This window comes from Plecotus auritus (assembly GCF_963455305.1).
Source record: "Plecotus auritus genome assembly, chromosome: 13".
Classification (NCBI taxonomy): Eukaryota; Metazoa; Chordata; class Mammalia; order Chiroptera; family Vespertilionidae; genus Plecotus; species Plecotus auritus.
The window spans coordinates 31,861,973-31,882,016 of record NC_137779.1 but is presented as its reverse complement, the minus strand read 5'-3'; the positions used below and the strand labels follow the sequence as shown (position 1 = coordinate 31,882,016).

Below are 20,044 nucleotides of genomic sequence, written 5' to 3'. Positions count from 1 at the left end.
TTATTGTTGAAAGTTTTCCATATGTCTCCTTTTTCTCCCATTGGCCTCTCCCCATCTGCTCCTGCCCTCCCCCTTATTGTCTGTGTCCATTGGTCATGCTCATATGCATAGATACAAGCCCTTTGGTTGATCTCTCTGCCCTCCCCCTTCTCTCTGAGGTTTAAAGGTCTGTTCCATGCTTCTATGTCTCTGGATCTATTTTTGTTTACTATGTTGTTCATTATAGTCTGCAAATGAGTAAAATCATGTGATATTTATCTTTCTCAGACTGGCTTACTTTGCTTCACATAATGCTCTCCAGGTCCATCCATGCTGTTGCAAATGGTAAGAGTTCTTCTTCTTCTTTTTTTTTTTTTTTACTTGTTTTTTATTTGTTTTTTTTTTTTTTAATTTTTTTCTTAAGAGTTCTTTTTTACAGCAGCATAGTATTCTGTTGTGTAGATGTACCAGTTTTTTAATCCACTCATCTGCTGATGGGCACTTAGGCTATTTCCAGATCTTAGCTATGGTAAATTGTGCTGCTATGCATATAGGGGTGCATATATTCTTTCTGATTGGTGTTTCTGTATATTATTATTTTTTACCATAAATGTCATTTCTTCTTCAGGGCTTTTTTTCTGCATTTAAAAAATTATTGTCTAGCCCCAGCTAGTTTGCCTGGCCCCAGGTTCGATTCTGGTCAAGAGCACATGCCCGGTTGAGGGCTCGATCCCCAGCTGGGGGCGTGCAACCGATCAATGATTCTCTCTCATTATTGATGTTTCTATCTCTCTCTCCCTCTCCGAAACCAATAAAACTATATTTTTTAAAAAAGTTACTGTCGGCAGCTCTCCTTCCAGGGGGAACCGCCGCGCCCCAAACGAGGAGTCGCATGGACTCGGGCCTAGACGAGGGTCGGCCCCCCTAGGAGCCGGGTCTTGTTAACAGGAACCGCTCTCGCTAAGACGCGAGCACCGGAGGTCTCTGTCTCCTTCCGCTCGCAGAAGCACTTGTACAGCCCGTGTCGCCAGAAACGGCGCTGTCCCGAGGCGTGTCAGCAGGGTCGTTCCCAGGGAAACCGGAGCCGCCCGGGACACGCCCCTCCGGAGCCGCCCGGGACACGCCCCCCGCCGGAGACACGCCCCTGCCCCGGGACACCGCTGCAGGCCCGCGCCCGCTTCAGTACCCCGCGCCTCGGGGCGGCTCGCGCTACTGCCTGACGCCACGCTCGGCCACATCACACCGTCAGAGGTCGGGGCCGCAGCCACGCTCCCTCGCTCAGTTACCGGACGCAGGTTCAAGCGCCCTAGGCCCGCGCGTGTAGCCCCGGCACCGCGCCGGCAGAACCCGTGGAATCGCTCCGTCAGGCATTGTCACGGGCAGCCCGAGACGCGGGGTCCTTAGGGGCGCGCGTCTTCTCCGCGGCGACGGCGGCAGCGGCCGGGAGGGCGGTGGCGATGCTGTGGCCCCGGCTGGTGGCCGCCGAGTGGGCAGCGCTGGCCTGGAAGCTGCTGGGCGCCTCGGTGCTGCTGCTCGCGGTGCGCTGGCTGGTGCGGCGGCTGGAGAAGCGGCCGCGGGGCCAGGGCCGAAGCGCGCTCCCTGCCGCGCCGTCCCGCGCTGCCGTGGACCCTGACTCGGACCCGGGTAAGGCCCCTCCGCTCCCCTCCGACCTGGGCCCATCCCCGCCAGGGACTGCTGTTCCGGTGAAAGGCCGGGAGTAACACGCCGGGGCCCTTAACGTGCAGACGACGCCACGGCGCCGAGGCCGGACTGTCTTGTCTGTCTGTCTGTCCGTCTGTCTGGGCCTGGGTGACTGAGGAGCCAGCCCCCTCGCGTCTGGCTGTCGGCGCGTCCGTGTTTCGGCCCGTCCGCGCCCTTCCTGCCTCGCGCATCCGCATGGTTCCCTTTGCTCGCACGTTGGGTTTCTCAAGGGCTCCGATGGGAAGGCCAAGTTTGTTGTTGGTGGTGTTTTTTTGATTTTTTTTTGTGTGTGTGTGTTTGTTTGTTTTTTTTTTGAGTGGAAGCGAAATTGACGTCCCCGCCTGGGAACCTCGGGCTGACGGGCTCCGTGGGGGTGACCCCGGGTGGGGGCACCGGGTCGGGTCCGGCCTGCCCGCCGCCCTGTCGCGTTGCTGGTGGTTCCCCCTGCTCTCCTTCCCTTGAACAAAGCTGTCGGTGGCACCTCTGGTGACAAGCTGATCCGTCCCGGTACACGGTCAGCCCGGCCCGGAAACCCGGTGCAGCACAGACCCCACACGACAAACCACCCAGAGACAGGCTGTATGGGGCTGGAATTACAGGGTCTTTTGGCACTAACGTTTCTTTTTTAAGTTTTTAGCTTTCCATTTTGGAATCAGTGTACAGAGCATCCGGATGGGTGCTCTCCCCGGTGGGATCCTGTGCTCCGCCGGCTCCCCCTTCAAGTTCTTTGGCAGTTTTGGAGGAGGGGGGGGGGGCTGTGCAATACAGTGGACCGTATTATTATTTTTAATAATATTTCCCTATAATAATCCACAATACAGGCTTGTTTATCAGACGCGTTCTCCTTTGCAAATAAGTAACAGCCATTTTTGAAATCTTGGAGTTGGCCGGGGCGGGGGAAGCGGCATCCTAAAAAGTTTTTTGAAAAGAAGTGCAGCCGAAACCGGTTTGGCTCAGTGGATAGAGCGTCGGCCTGCGGACTGAAGGGTCCCGGGTTCGATTCCGGCCAAGGGCATGTACCTTGGTTGCGGGCACATCCCCAGTGGGAGGTGTGCAGGAGGCAGCTGATCGATGCTTCTCTCTCATCGATGTTTCTAGCTCTCTCTCCCTCTCCCTTCCTCTCTGTAAAATATCAATAAAATATATTTTTTTAAAAAAAGAAGTGCACAAAAATAGAATAGGATGAACCCCTTTTGCCCAGCATCCTACTACAGCAGGTATTAATGTTGTCTGAATCTTGCTAATGACTCCCAGTCTCTTTTTTCCCCTCTGAACTACTGTCTTCTAAATCTCAGACTTGAAAACGGAAGTGCCCACGTGGTGTGCTGTAGGTGTTTCTGATGCTCAGGGCCTAAATCTCCATTGGTTCTATGTCTAATAGTCTCTGCCTTGGGCAGACTCACTTCCTGGGCACTTGGACTGGAAATATAGGAATTTACCCAGGCCACCCACCGTTCCTCAAGGCCCTCGCCTGGCATCTAACCCGTCCGTCACTAAGACCTCCCGTTCTAGCCTGAGTCCGTGGTTCCAGCCCCATTAATCACAGTGGTCAGTTCCCTGTCATTTTTACCTTCTCCCTGATTCCAGCTGTGTGTGCGCCATAGACTTACCTGCTCGTTCTTCAAATACACGGATTGAAGCTCCAGCTCAAATCTGTTTGTTTGGTAGCTGTGTAACTTGAACAAGTTACTTAGCTTCTCTGTGTTTTGGGTTTTTCATCTGTAAAGCGGGGGGTGATCAGTGATGATACCTACCGACGGAGTTATTGTTACCGTTAAATAACTTTGCGTATGTAGAGTGCTCAAAGTAGCACCAAGCACATGGGAAGGCTCACAAAAAATTAAGCGTGAGCTACTTGTTAGTGTCAGCGGAAGGACTGCCAGAGCTATCTGTGTGTCTCCTCTGTTAAGTCTTTGCATAACTTCTGTCACAGAATAAAGTGCAAGTCTGTCTGTGGGATAAATTTCTGGAGTTGGAGCTTTGATGGTACTGTCCAGTTGCCGTCCTTATTATTGGTTCCAAATTACACTCCAAATAGCAGCAAATGAGTGTGCCAGTTTCCCCAGCGGTTACTACCTGGAATGTTAGTGTGATCCTGTCATGTAATTGTACTAGGTGATAAGATTCTTATCCAAGTGACCCAGATACTGGGTATCTTAATTTTGTTCCTATTGTGATAGATTTGGAAACCAAACACTTAATGAAAATTCTCATAGGGAGTTCATAGACTCCAGAGAGTGTGGACAAACACTGCACTGAAATGAAACTTTGAAGACAGCTTTTTTTGCCACTATTTTTTTTTAAAATATATTTTATTGATTTTTTGCAGAGAGGAAGGGAGAGGGATAGAGAGTTAGAAACATCGATGAGAGAGAAACATCGATCAGCTGCCTCTTGCACACCCCCTACTGGGGATGTGCCTGCAACCAAGGTACATGCCCTTGACCGGAATCGAACCTGGGACCCTTCAGTCCGCAGGCCGACGCTCTATCCACTGAGCCAAACCGGTTTCGGCGCCACTATTTTTTTTTATTGATTTGAGATATAGAAGAAATGATTGATTTGTTGTTCCACTTACTTATGCATTCAATGATTGATGCTTTTTTAAAAATATATATTTTTATTGATTTCAGAGAGGAAGGAAGAGAGAGAGAGAGAAACATCAGTGATGAGGAGAATCATGGATTGGCTGCCTCCTGCATGTCCCCCCACTAGAGATTGAGCCTGCAACCCAGGCATATGCTCTCGACCGGAATCTAACCCAGGATCCTTTAGTCCGTAGACTGACGCTCTTTCCACTGAGCCAGACTGGTTAGGGCCAATGGTTGATTCTTGTATGTGCCCTGACCAGGAATGGAGCCCAAAACCTTGTCATATCTGGACGATGCTCTAACTAACTGAGCTACCTGGCTAGGGCACCACTTCTTAAAGAAAAGGTTTACTTAAACCATTGAATTGATTTGTGTTGTTTTGGACCTAGGTGCAATGACAATGGATGCCATCTTAGCTCGACTAAAACTCCTGAATCCAGATGACCTCAGAGAAGAAATTGTCAAAGCTGGATTGAAATGTGGACCCATTACTGCAACCACAAGGTTCATTTTTGAGAAAAAATTGGCTCAGGCTTTACTAGAGCACAGAAGAACCCTGCCATCACACCCTCCCTACCAGGCAGAGCAGGTCAGCTTTTCTGAAGACAGAGATTTTGGTTATAGAGTGGGCGTGAACCTTCCGGAGGAAGAGACCCTGAAGTCTGAGACCTGCTCCGTGGCCTTCAGTGCTGTGGCTGGGGTTGACGGCCCCAGAACTGTGGAGAGGGCGTCTGCAGAGCCGCCTCTGTACTATGGGGTGTACCCGGCCTACGAGGATTCCCCAGTGAGAAATGGTAAAGTGACAAGCATGATGTTTTTTACCTAGGGACTGGGCGCCAGAACAGCAAGGGTAGGGCGATCTTAAAAATCCCAACAGCAGAGGAGAAGAAAGAGTAATCTAGTCACCATAATCGTTATCCCAAATTAACCACTGTTGGCATTTTTATATAGGGCTCCTTAAAAATTTTTTTGATCTATAGGTGAATTTTTAAAAATCAAGAAAAATATTTATTAGCTGGCTACTATTTGTTAATTAATCATCTCCCTCCTTTTTTTCTTTTTTCTTTTTCAAAAAATGTATTTTTATTGATTTCAGAGAGGAAGGGAAAGGAAGAGAGAGAGAAATATCAATGATGAGAAGGAATCATTGATTGGCTGCCTCCTGCACACCCCCCACTGGGGACCGAGCCCACAACTCAGGCATATGCCCTTGACTGGAATCGAATCCGGGACCCTTGAGTCCGCAGGCTGACAATCTATCCACTGAGCCAAACCGGCCAGGGCCTTTTTTTATTTTTTCAACATAACCTGAACATCTGTTATGTTAATGAATGCAAATGGGCAATAAATAATTTTCAACATCAAAAAATTGCTGTTTGTGCCGAAACCGGTTTGGCTCAGTGGATAGAGCGTCGGCCTGCAGACTGAAAGGTCCCAGGTTCGATTCTGGTCAAGGGCATGTACCTTGGTTGCGGGCACATCCCCAGTGGGAGGTGTGCAGGAGGCAGCTGATCGATGTTCTTCTCTCATCGATGTTTCTAGCTCTCTATCCCTCTCCCTTCCTCTCTGTAAAAATATCAATAAAAAAATATATTTTAAAAAAAAATTGCTGTTTGAAACAAGTAAAATAGTATTGGAAAGAATTAATGAAAACTTGTTGATTAGGGTATAATGTATATATTATATATACAGTACATAAAGAAAATGTGAAATTTCTTTCTTCCTCCCCACTAAAATCCTATTCATTAGAAGTAACCGCTTAATAAATGCTATTGTGTATATAGGTGTATATAAATGTACATTGTTTTATTTTAGTTAAAAAATGGTTAAGTAGCCCTGGCCAGTGTGGCTCACTTGGTTGAGCATCATCCCAAGCACCCAGAGGTCGCTGGTTCTATTTCCTGTCAGGGCTCATGCTCAGGTTCCTGTTCAACCTCCATGCAGGAGGCAGTAGATCGATATTTCTCTCTCTTCCTCTCCCTTCCTCTTTCTCTAAAATCAATTAAAAAATATATTCTTTTTAATGGGTAAGTAAAACTGTCAGGTCAAAGGGATGCATTTTATTTTATTTTTAATATATATTTTATTGATTTTTTTACAGAAAGGAAGGGAGAGGGATAGAGAGCTAGAAACATCGATGAGAGAGAAACATCGATCAGCTGCCTCCTGCACACTCCCCACTGGGTATGTGCCCACAACCCAGGTATATGCCCTTGACCGGAATCGAACCTGGGACCCTTAAGTCTGCAGGCCGACGCTCTCTCCACTGAGCCAAACCAGTAGGGCAAGGGATGGATTCTTAAACTTTGAAAGCTGCCGCCCTCCCAGGATGTTACCATTCACATGTATGCGAGAGTTGCTTTCCAGTCTCTACAGTACAATATTGAACTCACATTTTTTTTCTAAAAAGGGAAAAAACAGGTATCAGTTCAGTCATTCTGTATATTATTGAACTTTCCTTTCTGTCACTTGCATGAGAGAAAGTTTTATTTTGTTTTAGGTCGATTGCCTTTTTTATATGATTATAGTCTTTGTATTTATTTGATGGATTGCTTGGTCATACTTACCATTTTTATTGAGCATTACCATTCTGTTATATCGTTTAAAAGTTTTTTTCTCTCCATCTGTCATTTGTATTTTATGTATTTATGAGAATCTCATACAGAAGGAGGTTGTGATAGTTCCCCTGAAAACTTTAATATATAGCCAGAACTTCCTTTTCCTTTATGTGTTCTCGACATACTTGAAAAGGCAGTCCCTGACCAAAATTATCTCTCAAATTCTACACTGTTTTGCTGATATGTTCGTAGTTTAACCCGTATATTTCATTTCTTAATGTGAATATATCCTTGGATAGAAAATTATATACATGTATAAAATACCATGTTACTTATATCAGCACACACAGACAATCAAGCTTACTGTGCTCTTTCTGCTAGCTACGTCCCTTTTTCTTCAGGATTAAGAGTATGAAACATTAAATAAGAGAAAAGTCAGGCAGCTGGGTAACAACTGTTTACTGTTAAACTCGGGGCCTCCGGAGTGACTACGTGACAGTGGCTCCAGTTACTCTCTCTGTTATCTTCCCCAGAAAGAATTCATGTTTATGAAGATAGAAAGGAAGCATTGCAAGCTGTCAAGAAGATCAAAGGATCCCGATTTAAAGCTTTTTCAAGCAGAGAAGATGCTGAGAAATTTGCTAGAGGAATTTGTTGTTATTTTCCTTCTCCGAGCAAAACTTCTTCACAACTTTCTCCTGTGAAAATAGCATCACTTTCTAGCAATGGTGGGTTAAAAGGTAAATTATAGAGCAGTTCACAACTTGGCATTTGCCCACAAGTATTTTGTGCTCTTTCCTTACATACAGGAATTAGTTTTCTCTGCCTTTGAGAGAAGCCCAGTTTGCCAGGAAGTGAAAGCCCAGGCCATGGAGCAGCTGGAAGAGAATGGGCTGGGCTGGGGGGACCGGGGACCATGAGGGTAGAGTTGAGGGGGAGCTGAGTGGGTCAGGCCGCTACTCTAGGCCCCAACGCTGACGGGCTGTGGGAGAAGCAGTGAAAGGATCACCATCAGTCTTCGTCCTGTTCCCTCTGTCTTCCTATCTCCCTGTTGCTGATGAGATTCAGGGGCCTTTTTTTATGCCAAGACCAGACTATTGCTCACCTGAAGCTACACCTGCTTCTAGGACTGTGGCCCCAGCTTTGACCCAGACAATCCATTCAGTCAGCAGGTGACCACACCCCTCTTGGCTCAGAACCCAGTCTTGTGAAGGGGCCTTTGTTGTCAGCATTGTGCAAAGCCCTGGCCTCAGTCTCGTCCCGTCTTGGGGCTCACAGTTGTCCTGCTTCCGAGGCTGGCTGGGCTCCAGAGGAAGGCCCTCTCGCTGCAGAGATGGGCCATCCGTCGAGAGTCCCGTCTGCTGCGTTTCCTCTGTTCCCTTGCTTGGCCTTACACAGATGCTTCTTACAGGGAATCCAGAATGATTTCAAACGAGCTTTCCTCTGCCCAGTTTGTGCATTTCCCTCAAGAAGATCACTTTCAGACTGTTGGGGTGTTGTCATTAAACCGATAGAAATCACTGTGGCTCACTGCCTTCATGGGAATGCTCCGTGTGCTTTAAGATTTGGGGGCAGTGCCATAGCCAGGTGTCCCAGTCCCCCTCCAGCTGCTGAGCTCGAGGCCCTTTCACAGAGCTTTCCCAGCTGGAGTCCAGGGGGGTTTGGCTCTTCACTGACATGCAATTGCCCTGTGTTTGTGCCACTGCTGGAGGCTAGCACGTTGGCTGTCTGCTGAGTACTGTCATTGGTCCCTACCTGTCACTCCCAACTAGATCACAGACTTATCACCCTCAGTGTAGCACATGGGGGTGCTGAGAAAATGTTCGTGAAATTAAATGTTCTTTTTTTTTTTTATCATGTTTATCGGGGATTATCTATTACTAGAGGCCCAGTGCATAAATTCGTGCACAGGTGGGGTCCCTCGGCCTGGCCAGAGATCAGGGCCCATTGGGGCTGGCCGGCTGGGGGGCGGGACTGTGGGAAGTTGGCTGGCCGCATGAGGTTGGCTGTGGGAGCGCACTGACCACCAGGGGGCAGCTCCTGCATTGAGTATCTTCCCCCTGTGGTCAGTGCACATCATAGTGACCTGTCAACCGGTCATTCTATTGTTTGGTCACTTGGTTACTTAGGCTTTTATATATAGAGATAGGTTTTTTTCAACTAACTGGTTTTTGGGTTTCATTTAGCTGTTCTATCATTTCTTGTTGCTGTTATTGTTTGTGTTCTGTTTAATCACTTTAATGTTTATTAATTTCTTCTCTCTTTTTCTTTAGATTATTTTTAGTTCCTTTTCAAATCTGCATTAGTTGTATCTGTAATTTATTCAAATTAAATGTTCTTAAATTGTCTCTTAGCAACAGATGGCTTGTGCTTTTCTGAGTCAGAAACCGTAAACAGAGAGCGAGCAAACAGCTATAAAAATCCCCGTACGCAGGACCTCACTTCTAAATTGCGAAAAGCTGTGGAGCAGGGAGACGAAGGCACCTTTTCTGACCTTATCTGGAGTAATCCTCGGTATCTGATTGGTTCGGGGGACAACCCAACCATCGTGCAGGTAAGCCTGCATCCAGCATCCTTAGCTTCAAGACTCTGGGTGACAAACATGAGGCTCAAAATCTGGTTTTCCTTCAGGAGGGATGTAGGTACAACGTCATGCATGTTGCTGCCAGAGAGAATCAGGCTTCCATCTGCCAGCTGACTCTTGAGACGCTGGAGAACCCTGAGTTTATGCGGCTCATGTACCCCGATGACGCCCCGGACATGCTGCAGAACCGCATTTGTTACATCCTCGATCTGTACCTGAACACGCCCGACAAGGGGGTGAGTGTGGCTCCTTCTCTTTTTTCAGTGACATTACAGCCAGTCTCAGTTACACCAAGACTCGTGTTCCTGGTTTTGAGTGTTTGCCTAATCCCTGCACTTTGTCAGTGCACGTGGAGTGCCAGGAAGGAGACGTGCGTTCACTGAGCTTAGGGCGCTCCTGACGGTTGGAAAACAGCCACTCACACACACGTCCGCCTCACCAGGCAGGGAGCTGGGACTGTCAGGCCCCTGGGCTGCAGGCAGCGTGGGAGGTGCAGCTGTAGGGAGGCAAGTCAGGGAGCTGAGACGCATCGTGGGCTCAGGTGGAGCGTTGTTTGTGGCTTTAACTTTCTAATGTTTTCTCTTTTTTAAGTAATTTTTTTCTTTTTAAATTTTATTTTTCAATTACAATTCACATTCATTTATTTTGCATTAGTTTCAGGTGTACAGCATAGTGGTTAGATAATCATGTACTAAGTGGTCCCCTAATATTACTAATTTTTTTATTTTTCAATTATTGTCGACATACAATATATTAGTTTCAGGTGTACAACATAGTGACTAGAAATTTATTTAACTTACATAAAAGTGATCCCCTGATAAGTCTAGTGTCCATCTGACACATACACAGCTATTACAATATTACTGACTCTATTCCCTGTGCTGTACTTTACATCCCCATGACTGTGTTTATAACAGGCAATTTGTTCCTTCATCCTTTTCATCCAGTCCTCCAACTTGCCCTTTCACTTGGCAACCATAACTTTGTTTTTTGTACCTGAGTCTGTCTCTGTTTTGCTTGTTTATTTTGTTTTTTAGATTGCACATAAAAATGAAATCATGGCATTTGTCATTCTCTGACTTATTTCACTCAACATAATATCCTCTCGATCCACCCATGCTGTCACAAATGGCAAGATTTCGTTTTTTGTTTTTTTATGGCTGAGTAATAGGCATTGTCCATGCCTGGGTTGCGGGCTCAATACCCAGTGTGGGGTGTGCAGGAGGCAGCCAATCAATGATTCTCTCTCATCATTGATGTTTCTCTCTCTCCCTCTCTCGCCCTTCCTCTTTCTGAAACAATTTTAAAAACGTGTTTAAAAATGAAAGAAAGAAATAACTGCTCTTGCTCTGCATCTCTCAGGGCTACGACACACCGTTGCACTTTGCTTGTAAGTTTGGGAATGCGGATGTGGTCAACGTGCTTTCTTCACACCCTTTGACTGTAAAATGCCCACGGAATAAATGTGGTAAAACACCTGAGAATGTAAGTCCCTGGTAAATGCCATTGCTGGGTAGGGTCAGAGTGAAAATCTGTCCACTTACAGTCTGTGATCACAGCCACTGTGAAGTCAGGAGTAACGGACTGTGCGTGTGTGTGCTCACAGGCACTCCTTAGAACCTGTCTGCTGAGGAAGATGCATCTGCAGAGCCAGGAGGGAATGAACAGCCCCAGTGTGCTGATTTTATTTTATTCTCAACAGCTCACAGTCTTTATCAAGTGTCCTTTGTACATACCTCAGTTGACCAGGGTCAGAGAACAGAAGAGGTGGTAGTGATGGTTGTAATGATGGTGGTGAGGGTGAGAGTGAGGGTGATGATGATGGTGATGGTGATGAGGGTGGTGATAAGGGTGATGGTGGTGGTGATGGTGATGGTGAGGGTAGTGGTGGTGGTGGTGATGGTGATGATGCGTAAACAGCTGACATGTTCAGCTCGGGACACTAGGGGCGTCCTAAGCCCCGCTCACACATTCCTGCCTGACCCTTACAAGCCTTACAAAGCAGGCCTTGTCATGATCTATATCTGGCAATTGAGCACAATGTGCCTTAGAAAGGCCAGAGGGTGCCTGTGCCTGTGAAGTGGAGAAGGACGTGGACCTGACCATGGGTTAGAGCTGTTAGCTGGCCTGGACCTGCACCCTTTAGAAATAGAACCTGTGAGGACCCAGTTCAGGGAGCGAACGCCTTCTTTGTAATTGCTGTGGTTACATAGTGCCCACTTTCTGGGGAAAGTTTACAATATACATAAAAAGAACACAATTTAGACAATCATACAATTGAGAAATTAGCACTATTTTGCATATATCTGATTTAACATTTTCTGTGCATATACATGTGTATATATATACACACACATTTTTTTTAAATCTTTTTTTGAGAGAGAGGAAGGGAGAGGGATAGAGAGATAGAAACATTGATGAGAGAGAATCCTTGGTTAGCTGCCTCCTGCATGCCCCTCACTAGGGATCCAGCCCACAACTGGGGCATGTGCCTTGACTGGGAATTGAACTGGTGACCTCCTAGTTCATGGCATCCACTGAACCACACTAGCCGGGCGTGTTTTTTCAGTATAAATTGCTGTTTGGTAACACATTTTAAACACATTTGGCCAGTGGTAAGATATGTACACACATAATACCTTAATAAAAAAGAAAAGGCATTTGGCATCGCTCACAATTAGTTACAGACGTACAAACATAGTTGCTGGAGTCCCAGGGTACACTGCACAATTGTACTGTAGGTGAATTCTCACAGGTTGGCAGGAGATGGTAATTCTGTGGTTCCTTCCTTATTTGAAGGTTATTGGGTGTTTTTTCTTCTAGCAAAATTGTTCTTGTCACTATAATTCTTCGAGGACTGACAAAGTTCATTCCTGGAGCTGCAAAAAGCAAACATTTGTGTCCCATGCTATGTAGGTGTTCAAGTCAGCCCTGCCAAGCCACAGGCTCCAGGCAGCGGGACTCGGAGCACGGAAGGCTGTGAGCCTGGCTGTGCGCCCTGCTCTGACTCGATAGCGCACTCCAAGACTTCCTTTCCGTGCAAAAACTTAGCAAGTGTAGAGCAGCGTGCAAAAGGAAATGAAAGGGACCCATAATCTGAGCTTTTCTTCTGTCCTGGCCCCTTAAGCCGTTACAGCTGTTAGAAGTAAGTGTGCGCTGCTCAGCACACGTTTTTTGGTTGTGGGCTTTGAGTATAAGATACTATCTTACTCTTTGAGTGTAAGATACTGCTCTTTGTTGACTTAGGAACTTGGTTTTATAGAACTTGAATAAGAAAATGTGATAAATTAAGATTTAGAATGAACTTCACATAACTCTGTGTGTTTTTAAACAGGTTATTTGTGAAAGAAGCAAAAATAAATCTGTGGACCTGAAGGAACGAATTAGAGAATATCTAAAGGGTAAGGAGGGGTATCGGTGCTGGAGTGTGAGGTGTGAGGCCCATTGTTGGGCGGACTGGACAGCGTCCGGCCCGGCTGTGTTTGGGGAGTGAAGCCAGGGCGGTGGGGGAGCTCCACCTGGCAGCTCTCGTCATAGTTACTGTTTCCTGAACGCCCAGCTCGAGTTCCAGATCTGTCTTCATATAACCCCTCCTTTGATGCCTGTCGTTCATGGCCTCTCCCCTTACCCTCTGCAGGCCACTCACGTAGCAGGTGTATCTGACCTTTCTCAGGTGGAAGCAGGTCGGAGAGGCTGTGCCCGAGCCCCCTGGCTGCTCAGTTGTTCGTCAGGAGCTCCTATCTCTGTTTCTGTGCCAGGCCCTGCCCCCTTGGCTCCCTGGGCAGTCCCCGCTCCTGAGGCCTGGCCGGCCCTGGGTCTCCTCACTCTGGGCCCAGAGTTGGATTGCCTGCTCGGCTTTTCAAGACGTGACCTGTTGGGTCTGTGGAGGTCCGCCCTGCCTCGGGGCCTCGCTCCTCTGGTCAGGAGCTGGTGGGATGTGGCCTCTGTGCCTCCCAGCTGGCAGGCTCTGGAGTGTGAGGAGGGCTGGTTTCAGAAAGCGGCCTTTCCCACGGCTCCTCTGTCGTTTCCAGTGAGTTTCGGGGACTCAGCAGAAGAAGTGCCTCCTTGTCATCTGCAGCCAGAGGTCTTTGACCTCCACTGGTTGCCTGTCTCGCCTCCTCTCTGGGTTTCCATTCTTGCCAAGTCCCCGTCGATCGGTTCCCATTTAATAGATGCTGCTGCCACCTCCTGCTTTTGTTTTTTTTTTTTTTTTTTTTTTTTTTTTTTTTTTTTTTAATATATTTTATTGATTTTTTACAGAGAGGAAGGGAGAAGGAGAGAGAGTTGGAAACATTGATGAGAGAGAAACATCGATCAGCTGCCTCCTGCACACCTCCCACTGGGGATGTGCCCGCAACCAAGGTACATGCCCTTGACCGGAATCGAACCTGGGACCCTTCAGTCCGCAGGCCGACGCTCAATCCACTGAGCCAAACCGGTTAGGGCGCCACCTCCTGCTTTTGTAAACAAGGTCCGTTGGCACACGACAGCCAGCCGTCTGCACGTTGTCTCAGAGCTTTCCTGCTGAACCTCCCCGCTGACCTCGCCACACTCCCTCGTGGCCACACTCCACTGTCTTGTGATTCCACTGCTGTTTAAAGATGTGTCAATGACACAAAATTGTGCCATACGAAAAGGATAGGGAATTGGAAAGGGAGGGGTGAAAATGTACCTTCTTTTTACCATTTCTCTACTGTCCGTGTATGCTGATCTTGTCCACGCAGTCCTACCTCTCAGTCCTCCTAGCCTGAGGTGAGGAGCTGTTGGCACTCTCCTTCCGCCCTTTTCCTTCCCGGCAGAGGGAGAACGTAGGCTCATTAGTGAGACTGCCACAGACTGGCCTCTCGCCAGGTCCTTCAGCTCCAGAGACCGGCAGCCTTTCCTTGTGAATAGTATGGCATCGCTATTGTGGTTTCTTACGCCCTGAGGTGAGGAGCCATCTAAGCAGGTGGGATCAGTGCTGGTGTCTTCCCAGGTCACTACTACGTGCCTCTCCTGAGGGCAGAGGACACGTCGTCCCCAGTGATCGGAGAGCTGTGGTCTCCAGACCAGACGGCCGAGACGGCTCACGTCAGTCATGGTGGAGGCAGCCCCAGAGATCCCGTTCTGACCCTGAGAGCCTTCGCAGGGCCCATGAGTCCAGCCAAGGTGAGCTGCTATGGAGGCTTCTGGCATGAGCTCCTCGCTGTCCCGCATAGCACAGCTCACACCTTTTCTCCCCGCAGGCAAAGGATTTCCGCAGACTCTGGAAAACGCCGCCTCGAGAGAAAGCAGGCTTCTTCCACAGTGTCAGGAAGTCGGACCCAGAGAGAGGCATGGAGAGAATGGGAAGGTAGGAAGGCGTTGCGGGCGTGACAGCCGCACGGGGAAGTCTGTGTCCTGCGCTGTGTGCTTGTGCTGGCAGGGGGAGGGCAGGGGGAGCTCGTGACGTCTGCCTTGAGAGCCAGAGCTCCCAGGAAACCTTGCTTCCTGGCGCTGGGTTCCTTGCAAACCTTGTGCATGCTGCCGTCCCTCCCCAAGGGGACAGTCGTGCCGCCGGTGTCTGAGGGTGGTAGGTTCGGAGTGAGGTGCCCGACCATGGCTGCTGCTTGGCCGTGAGGGAGAAGATAGAGCACAAGACTCGGAGCCACGTGACAGTGTCATCAAATAAAGCGCCATTGAATTGCTTTAGAACTTTTTCACAAGATCTGTGCCCAGTTTCAGGTGTATAGCTTGAACTTGAAAATAACTTGTAAATTTTTATGTGCCTGGCCAAAACCAGAATCCTGTCCGACTTTTTACCACTGTTTTATTAAAACTAAGTTTGTCTGTGTTCGCTGTTTGCCGTTTACCTCTGTGGTGTGTTGCGAAGGTGTGTCTGGTTGCGGTGTTCTTCCTTACCTGGCTCTTTGCTGTGTGACAGCTCTGGGAGTTTTTCCTCTGGTTGCACAACTCTCCTGTGCTTTATTCCCACAGGCAGCTGGCTCACGAGCTGGGGTACCCCTGGGTCGAGTACTGGGACTTCCTGGGCTGTTTTGCTGACCTGTCTTCCCAGGAGGGCCTGCAGAAGCTGGAGGAATACCTCGCCCAGCAGGAAGTGGGCAGAAAGGCCCAACAAGACCTAGGAGAAAACGAGGCTCCTGCCTTCGGTGAGGACTCGTGGGCGTCCCTGTGCTCACAGGACGTGGACCCTGTCTTGTGGCCCCGACCAAGAGCACGTCCCTGCGGACGCGTGAGCACCTGCTGCTCCTCTCTGCCCGCCAGGCTCTCGTGCCCTGGGTCCTCAGAGCAGGGGGAGGCGCCAGGCTGCCCGCCCCTCCCTGGGACTGCTTCGGCTTCGGCTTCGGCTTCGGCTGCCTTCTCCTTCTCCTGGAGGCTGTTTCAGTGTGCCTACCCTGCTGGTCCTTCCCGGAGAGGGTGGGTGGTTTTGTCGTGTCTGAGGAGGAGGCTGTGCTGAGAGAGGGGCTGGTCATGGGGTCTGTGCTGTGCCGAGTGCATGTCGTGCGTACTGTTCCCTGCACCTGAGGAGCCACTTTGTCTCCCTCACAGGCTGTCGTGGGAAGTGCAGCAATTCCATCTCTGTGAGGGCCTTTCTGGATGAAGAGGATGACATGAGCTTGGAAGAGATTAAAAATCGGCAGAACACAGCTCGAAACAACAGCCAGCCCACGGTCAGGGCTTCCAGAGACTCAGGGTGTGACATCCTTCCCTTGGAGCAGAGGACGAACCTTATAGAAGACGAGGCGCGGTCCTGTCCCCACGGCAGCAGGAATGGCTTCTGCAGCCCCGTGAGCGGTGGCAAGACCCAGCGTGGGAAGAGGACAGAGGCCGCGAGCGGGGAGGAAGCCCTCTCGTCACCTGTCTCTGGCTTGACTGTGGAGTTCGATAAGCTCAGATTGCAGAATCTGGGAAGCGGGTTTTCCGAGACACCAAATAAAAGTATGAAAACGGGAGATGAGAAGATCCTGACGTCAAGAACAGAAGCGGTGGACAGTGATGTGGTAGCGCCTCCTGCGGCCGACAGACTCGGAAGCGATCAAGCAAGGACAGAAAGCGAGATGTCGGCGGGCATTGCCAACATGTGCCTGGGCCCCCACTGTCCCGGCCACGAGGCCCAGCACAGCTGCACCTCTGTGTCCTCGGAGCCCTTGGGGGTCGCCGGCAGGAAGGAGCCTGTCCGAAGGCTCTTCCTCCTGGGGTATGAGTGGGTGTGTGAGCATGCGGGTGGCTGTGGGCGGGTCTGGGCGCAGTGATGTGGAGTAGCACGTGCGTGCGACTGGCTGGTTCTCTGGAAGCTCTGCTCTGCCGTAGCCTGGCTCTCGGGCTGGTGGGAAGCCATCCTTTCTAGCTCGTCCTTGGGCTGCTGTCCTTCCTGGGGAAATGGTCGCCCCCAGAATGACTGGAGCGTTCTAAGAATGTAGCTTGTTGTAGGAAGAAAGGCCTACTGGGGTCAGTCTATGCCTCCCAGGTGGCCTGACGAGGTTGGTGGTTCTCAGAAGTGGAAATAGGACTTCGTTTTCATAGCAGGGGTGGTTCTTGGGGGCAGTGGAACACCCTAAGGTGTTCCTTACACCGTGCTGGGTCCCTGAGTTAAGGCAGGGGTGTGAAGTCTGTCCTAGTCACACATGTTCTCTTCTCTATGATGCTGTGCAGGGAAGAGCCGTCCAAATTGGATCGCGATGTCTTGGCAGCTCTGGAGGGTGCAGACCTGGACCCTCAGCGGCACCCTGCCGTGCACAGGTGGAGGAGCGCTGTCCTGGGCTACCCACCCTCCGACAGGCAGAGGTACCACGGGCCCAGGGGTTGCTGGTACTAGCATCCGGAGCGACTGATTCTGACCCACATACACCTTGTGGTTCCCCAGGACACTGCCACGCTGGCGTGTAGCTCCTCATGTGCAGCCGTGGCTGGGGCGCTGCGGAAGGGAGGTCTGTAGTGGGTGCAGGAACAGAAGGGTGCTGCTGACAGGGAGGCTGCAGGGAGGGGTGCCTGGGGTTCCTGGTCATGGTCATGTGGGAGTCACGTGGACAGTCACATGAGCTGTTAGTCTTCAGGGCCAGTGTTCTGAGGGTCTAAGGGCCTCTGGTTGGAGCCACAGTGGAGCCTCGGCTCAGGAGCAGGAGCCCAGGTCCTGTTGTGGCCTCCACGCTCCCCACACCCCAGCGTCCGTGCTGACAGACATTTCTTGGTTTCCTCAGTTGGCCGAGTCCCTCGATAAAAGGGAAGTTGACGTCTCAGCTGCCGGATCTCGATTGCCCGACCAGCTGCAGCCCAGGGAGAAGTGGTCCCGCAGGGGGCAGTCCCAGAAAGCCCAGCTCTGCTCCCCACTCCCCCCGTATGGGCAGCCCGGGGCGCTACAGCCCCGCCAACGGGTGCCGCCTCCGCAGAATGGTGCGCCTGGCCCAGCACGCAGCCTTGTAGGCTGGTGTGCGTGCTGGGCTCTCGCTGCATTCAAGAAGGGTGACGTGTGTGTTGCTAAAACCCACAAAAAAGGATATGTTCTCGTTCATTTATTAACCCTCATTTTGAGAGCAAGAGTTTTAGAAAATGCAAATGTTTCATGTAAAATTTAGGTTTGTGGCATTTTGAGAGAAGTTGATGAAAGCCAACGCGGATACCAGTGTTCTGAAAACTCAGCGTGGTGATGCAGACCGCAGTTACATCCTGGTGCGCGTGTGGCGGGAGCTAAGCTGCTTGCATTCCCACAAATCCCAGCGGGTGCCGGAGGCAGTGATGGCCATGTGGGGCCAGCCCCCCTGCCACAGCCATGCTCACTTCAACTGTTCTGAAAACTAAGGTGAATTTTGTTCACCTTCCTTTTCTGGGGAGGGCTATTCACTTTGGGTTCTCCTTGGTTAGATGACGTTAGAGCTGTTCTCTCTCTTGGACAGAATCTGTAGCCATTGGGAGGCGAACGACAGTCCAGCAGGACTCGCTGCAGCCAGGAGGGGTTTCTTTCCGGCAGCTCAGAGCTGCCAGTGCAGCGGGGGTGGGATGATCTGTAGGTTGTTCTTGGTTTTGAAATTATCCCCTATTTTAGAATTCACTTCAGTTGGAGTTCCTTTATAACAGAAACTAGAGGTCGACTTTTGACTTTTGGCAGGTTTGAGCCTGGTTTAGTTACTTGAGTGTGGTTCACTTTAGGGCCCTCCCTCCTCTGTCTGTGTGCACAGAGCGTGGGGGTCACCACAGCTCCCCGGCCCAAACCGGATGCCCAAGGACAGAAAACTCTACCTGTGCTTTAACTGACTTCAGTGCCTTCTGTAAATCATTTTTTATTTTTTCTGAGCTTGTTTTTTGAGAATGTACAGTGATACTAAGTAAGTGTGAGATTCTTTTTCATTCATAAAAATTGTTATTTCACACGATAACAAGAGGCAGGTCAGGAATATTAGAATCAAGATTTAGATTTAAAAATTCTAATGGTTGTTACACAAGGTGTTTTCACATCTAGATATAAGACAGAAAATAACATTCTATTGTAAAAGCCAATGGCATTTTAAAAGGCATCTGTTCTCAACAGAAATCAGGAAGCAGATATTCACAGTGCTGATCTGTTTTTCCTAGAATCTTACCTACTGTGCTGTATATTGCTGTAAATACTCAGATGAAATTAAAATAGTGTTTTTGCTGACTACTGGTCCTGTCTTGTGAAGCTTTGGCCTTTATCCCCCATGTGTTTCTGCCAGGTGCTGAGTCCCAATGATCGCATCATCACGAGACCCACAGTGATGATCTTTGTAAAACCAGTTGATGAAATGAGTTTTCTTAAACCATGTGGTAATAATTCTAAGATTTCAGGAAGCCCTCTCACCAGTTACCAGGCCAAATGCCCTTGTGTTTGGTGAAACTGTTCACCTCAGTTGTTTCCTTGCTGGGTTTGGCCCTTTCATTCCTAGCACAGTTGCGAACAACGTTCTGGCATTGGTTAAATCTGCACAGGTTTCCTCCCTGCCTTTGCGATGCTAACAATCCGCGTGTCATTTCTGTAGCTGGAAAGAGGGGACTTGTGAGCTGCTGTTCAGTGGGTTGGGGTGCTGGGCCCGGGAGGCTCCCTCTGCTGTGAAGTGAGTGTCCGTCCCATGTGCAAGGACCACAGACAGATCTTCTGAATAACTTACATGTTTCCAGAAACTTCCACAGCTTCCAGAGGAAAGGGTGGGTTGTGGGATACCTACCCGTTGGGTGTCGTTTTGAACGTTCCCTGAGCCGGGCACACTCAGCTGGACTGCTGGAGGCACAGGCTTTCCCTGTGCCTGACATGGATGTTGGCATGTGCACCAACACCACACGCGCGCTGTCTTCAGCTGCCTCAACAGGAACTAGCTAGGACCAACAGCAGCAGCACAGAACACTGCCTGCCTCCCCGCCTGTGTCGGTCGGGCCCCCTCATGGCACATGTGTTCCTGATGTGCTTTGTTCTGGCCAATCTTCAGATGTGGTCATCTCCGTTTCAGAAGCCTCTGGTCACCTGTCCTACCCGGGACAGTTTCCATCGGTCCCTGTAACTGAATGCCCAACACCCTCCTCCCGCTCCTTCGCTGGGTCCCCCTTGAGGGGGCTCATTTCCGGTTTCTGGAAGGCTGCCTTGCTTTTCACAGGTTGTGCAAAGGGCAGAAATGCCACCAAAAAGGTCTGAAGACAGGACAGGG

The 20,044-nt window shown here is 49.6% G+C and overlaps 1 protein-coding gene across 2 annotated transcripts; it reads left to right on the top strand.

Annotated features, from left to right (window-relative positions):
* Nucleotides 1-1,397: 1,397 nt before the first annotated feature.
* On the top strand, nt 1,398-19,026 carry ANKLE2 (ankyrin repeat and LEM domain containing 2). 2 transcript variants are annotated; one of them, XM_080649982.1, is made up of 13 exons: nt 1,398-1,623; nt 4,661-5,065; nt 7,363-7,569; nt 9,184-9,383; nt 9,461-9,649; nt 10,776-10,898; nt 12,748-12,814; nt 14,389-14,561; nt 14,639-14,745; nt 15,369-15,541; nt 15,942-16,590; nt 17,046-17,177; nt 17,591-19,026. In XM_080649982.1, exons 1-13 carry the CDS (start codon nt 1,437-1,439, stop codon nt 17,811-17,813), a joined length of 2,835 nt encoding a protein of 944 aa, XP_080506108.1. In that variant the 5' UTR covers nt 1,398-1,436; the 3' UTR covers nt 17,814-19,026. The 2 variants fall into 2 exon arrangements, with proteins under 2 accessions (XP_080506108.1, XP_080506109.1); XM_080649983.1 differs by having other exon boundaries at nt 1,401-1,623; nt 7,363-7,557.
* Nucleotides 19,027-20,044: the final 1,018 nt, after the last annotated feature.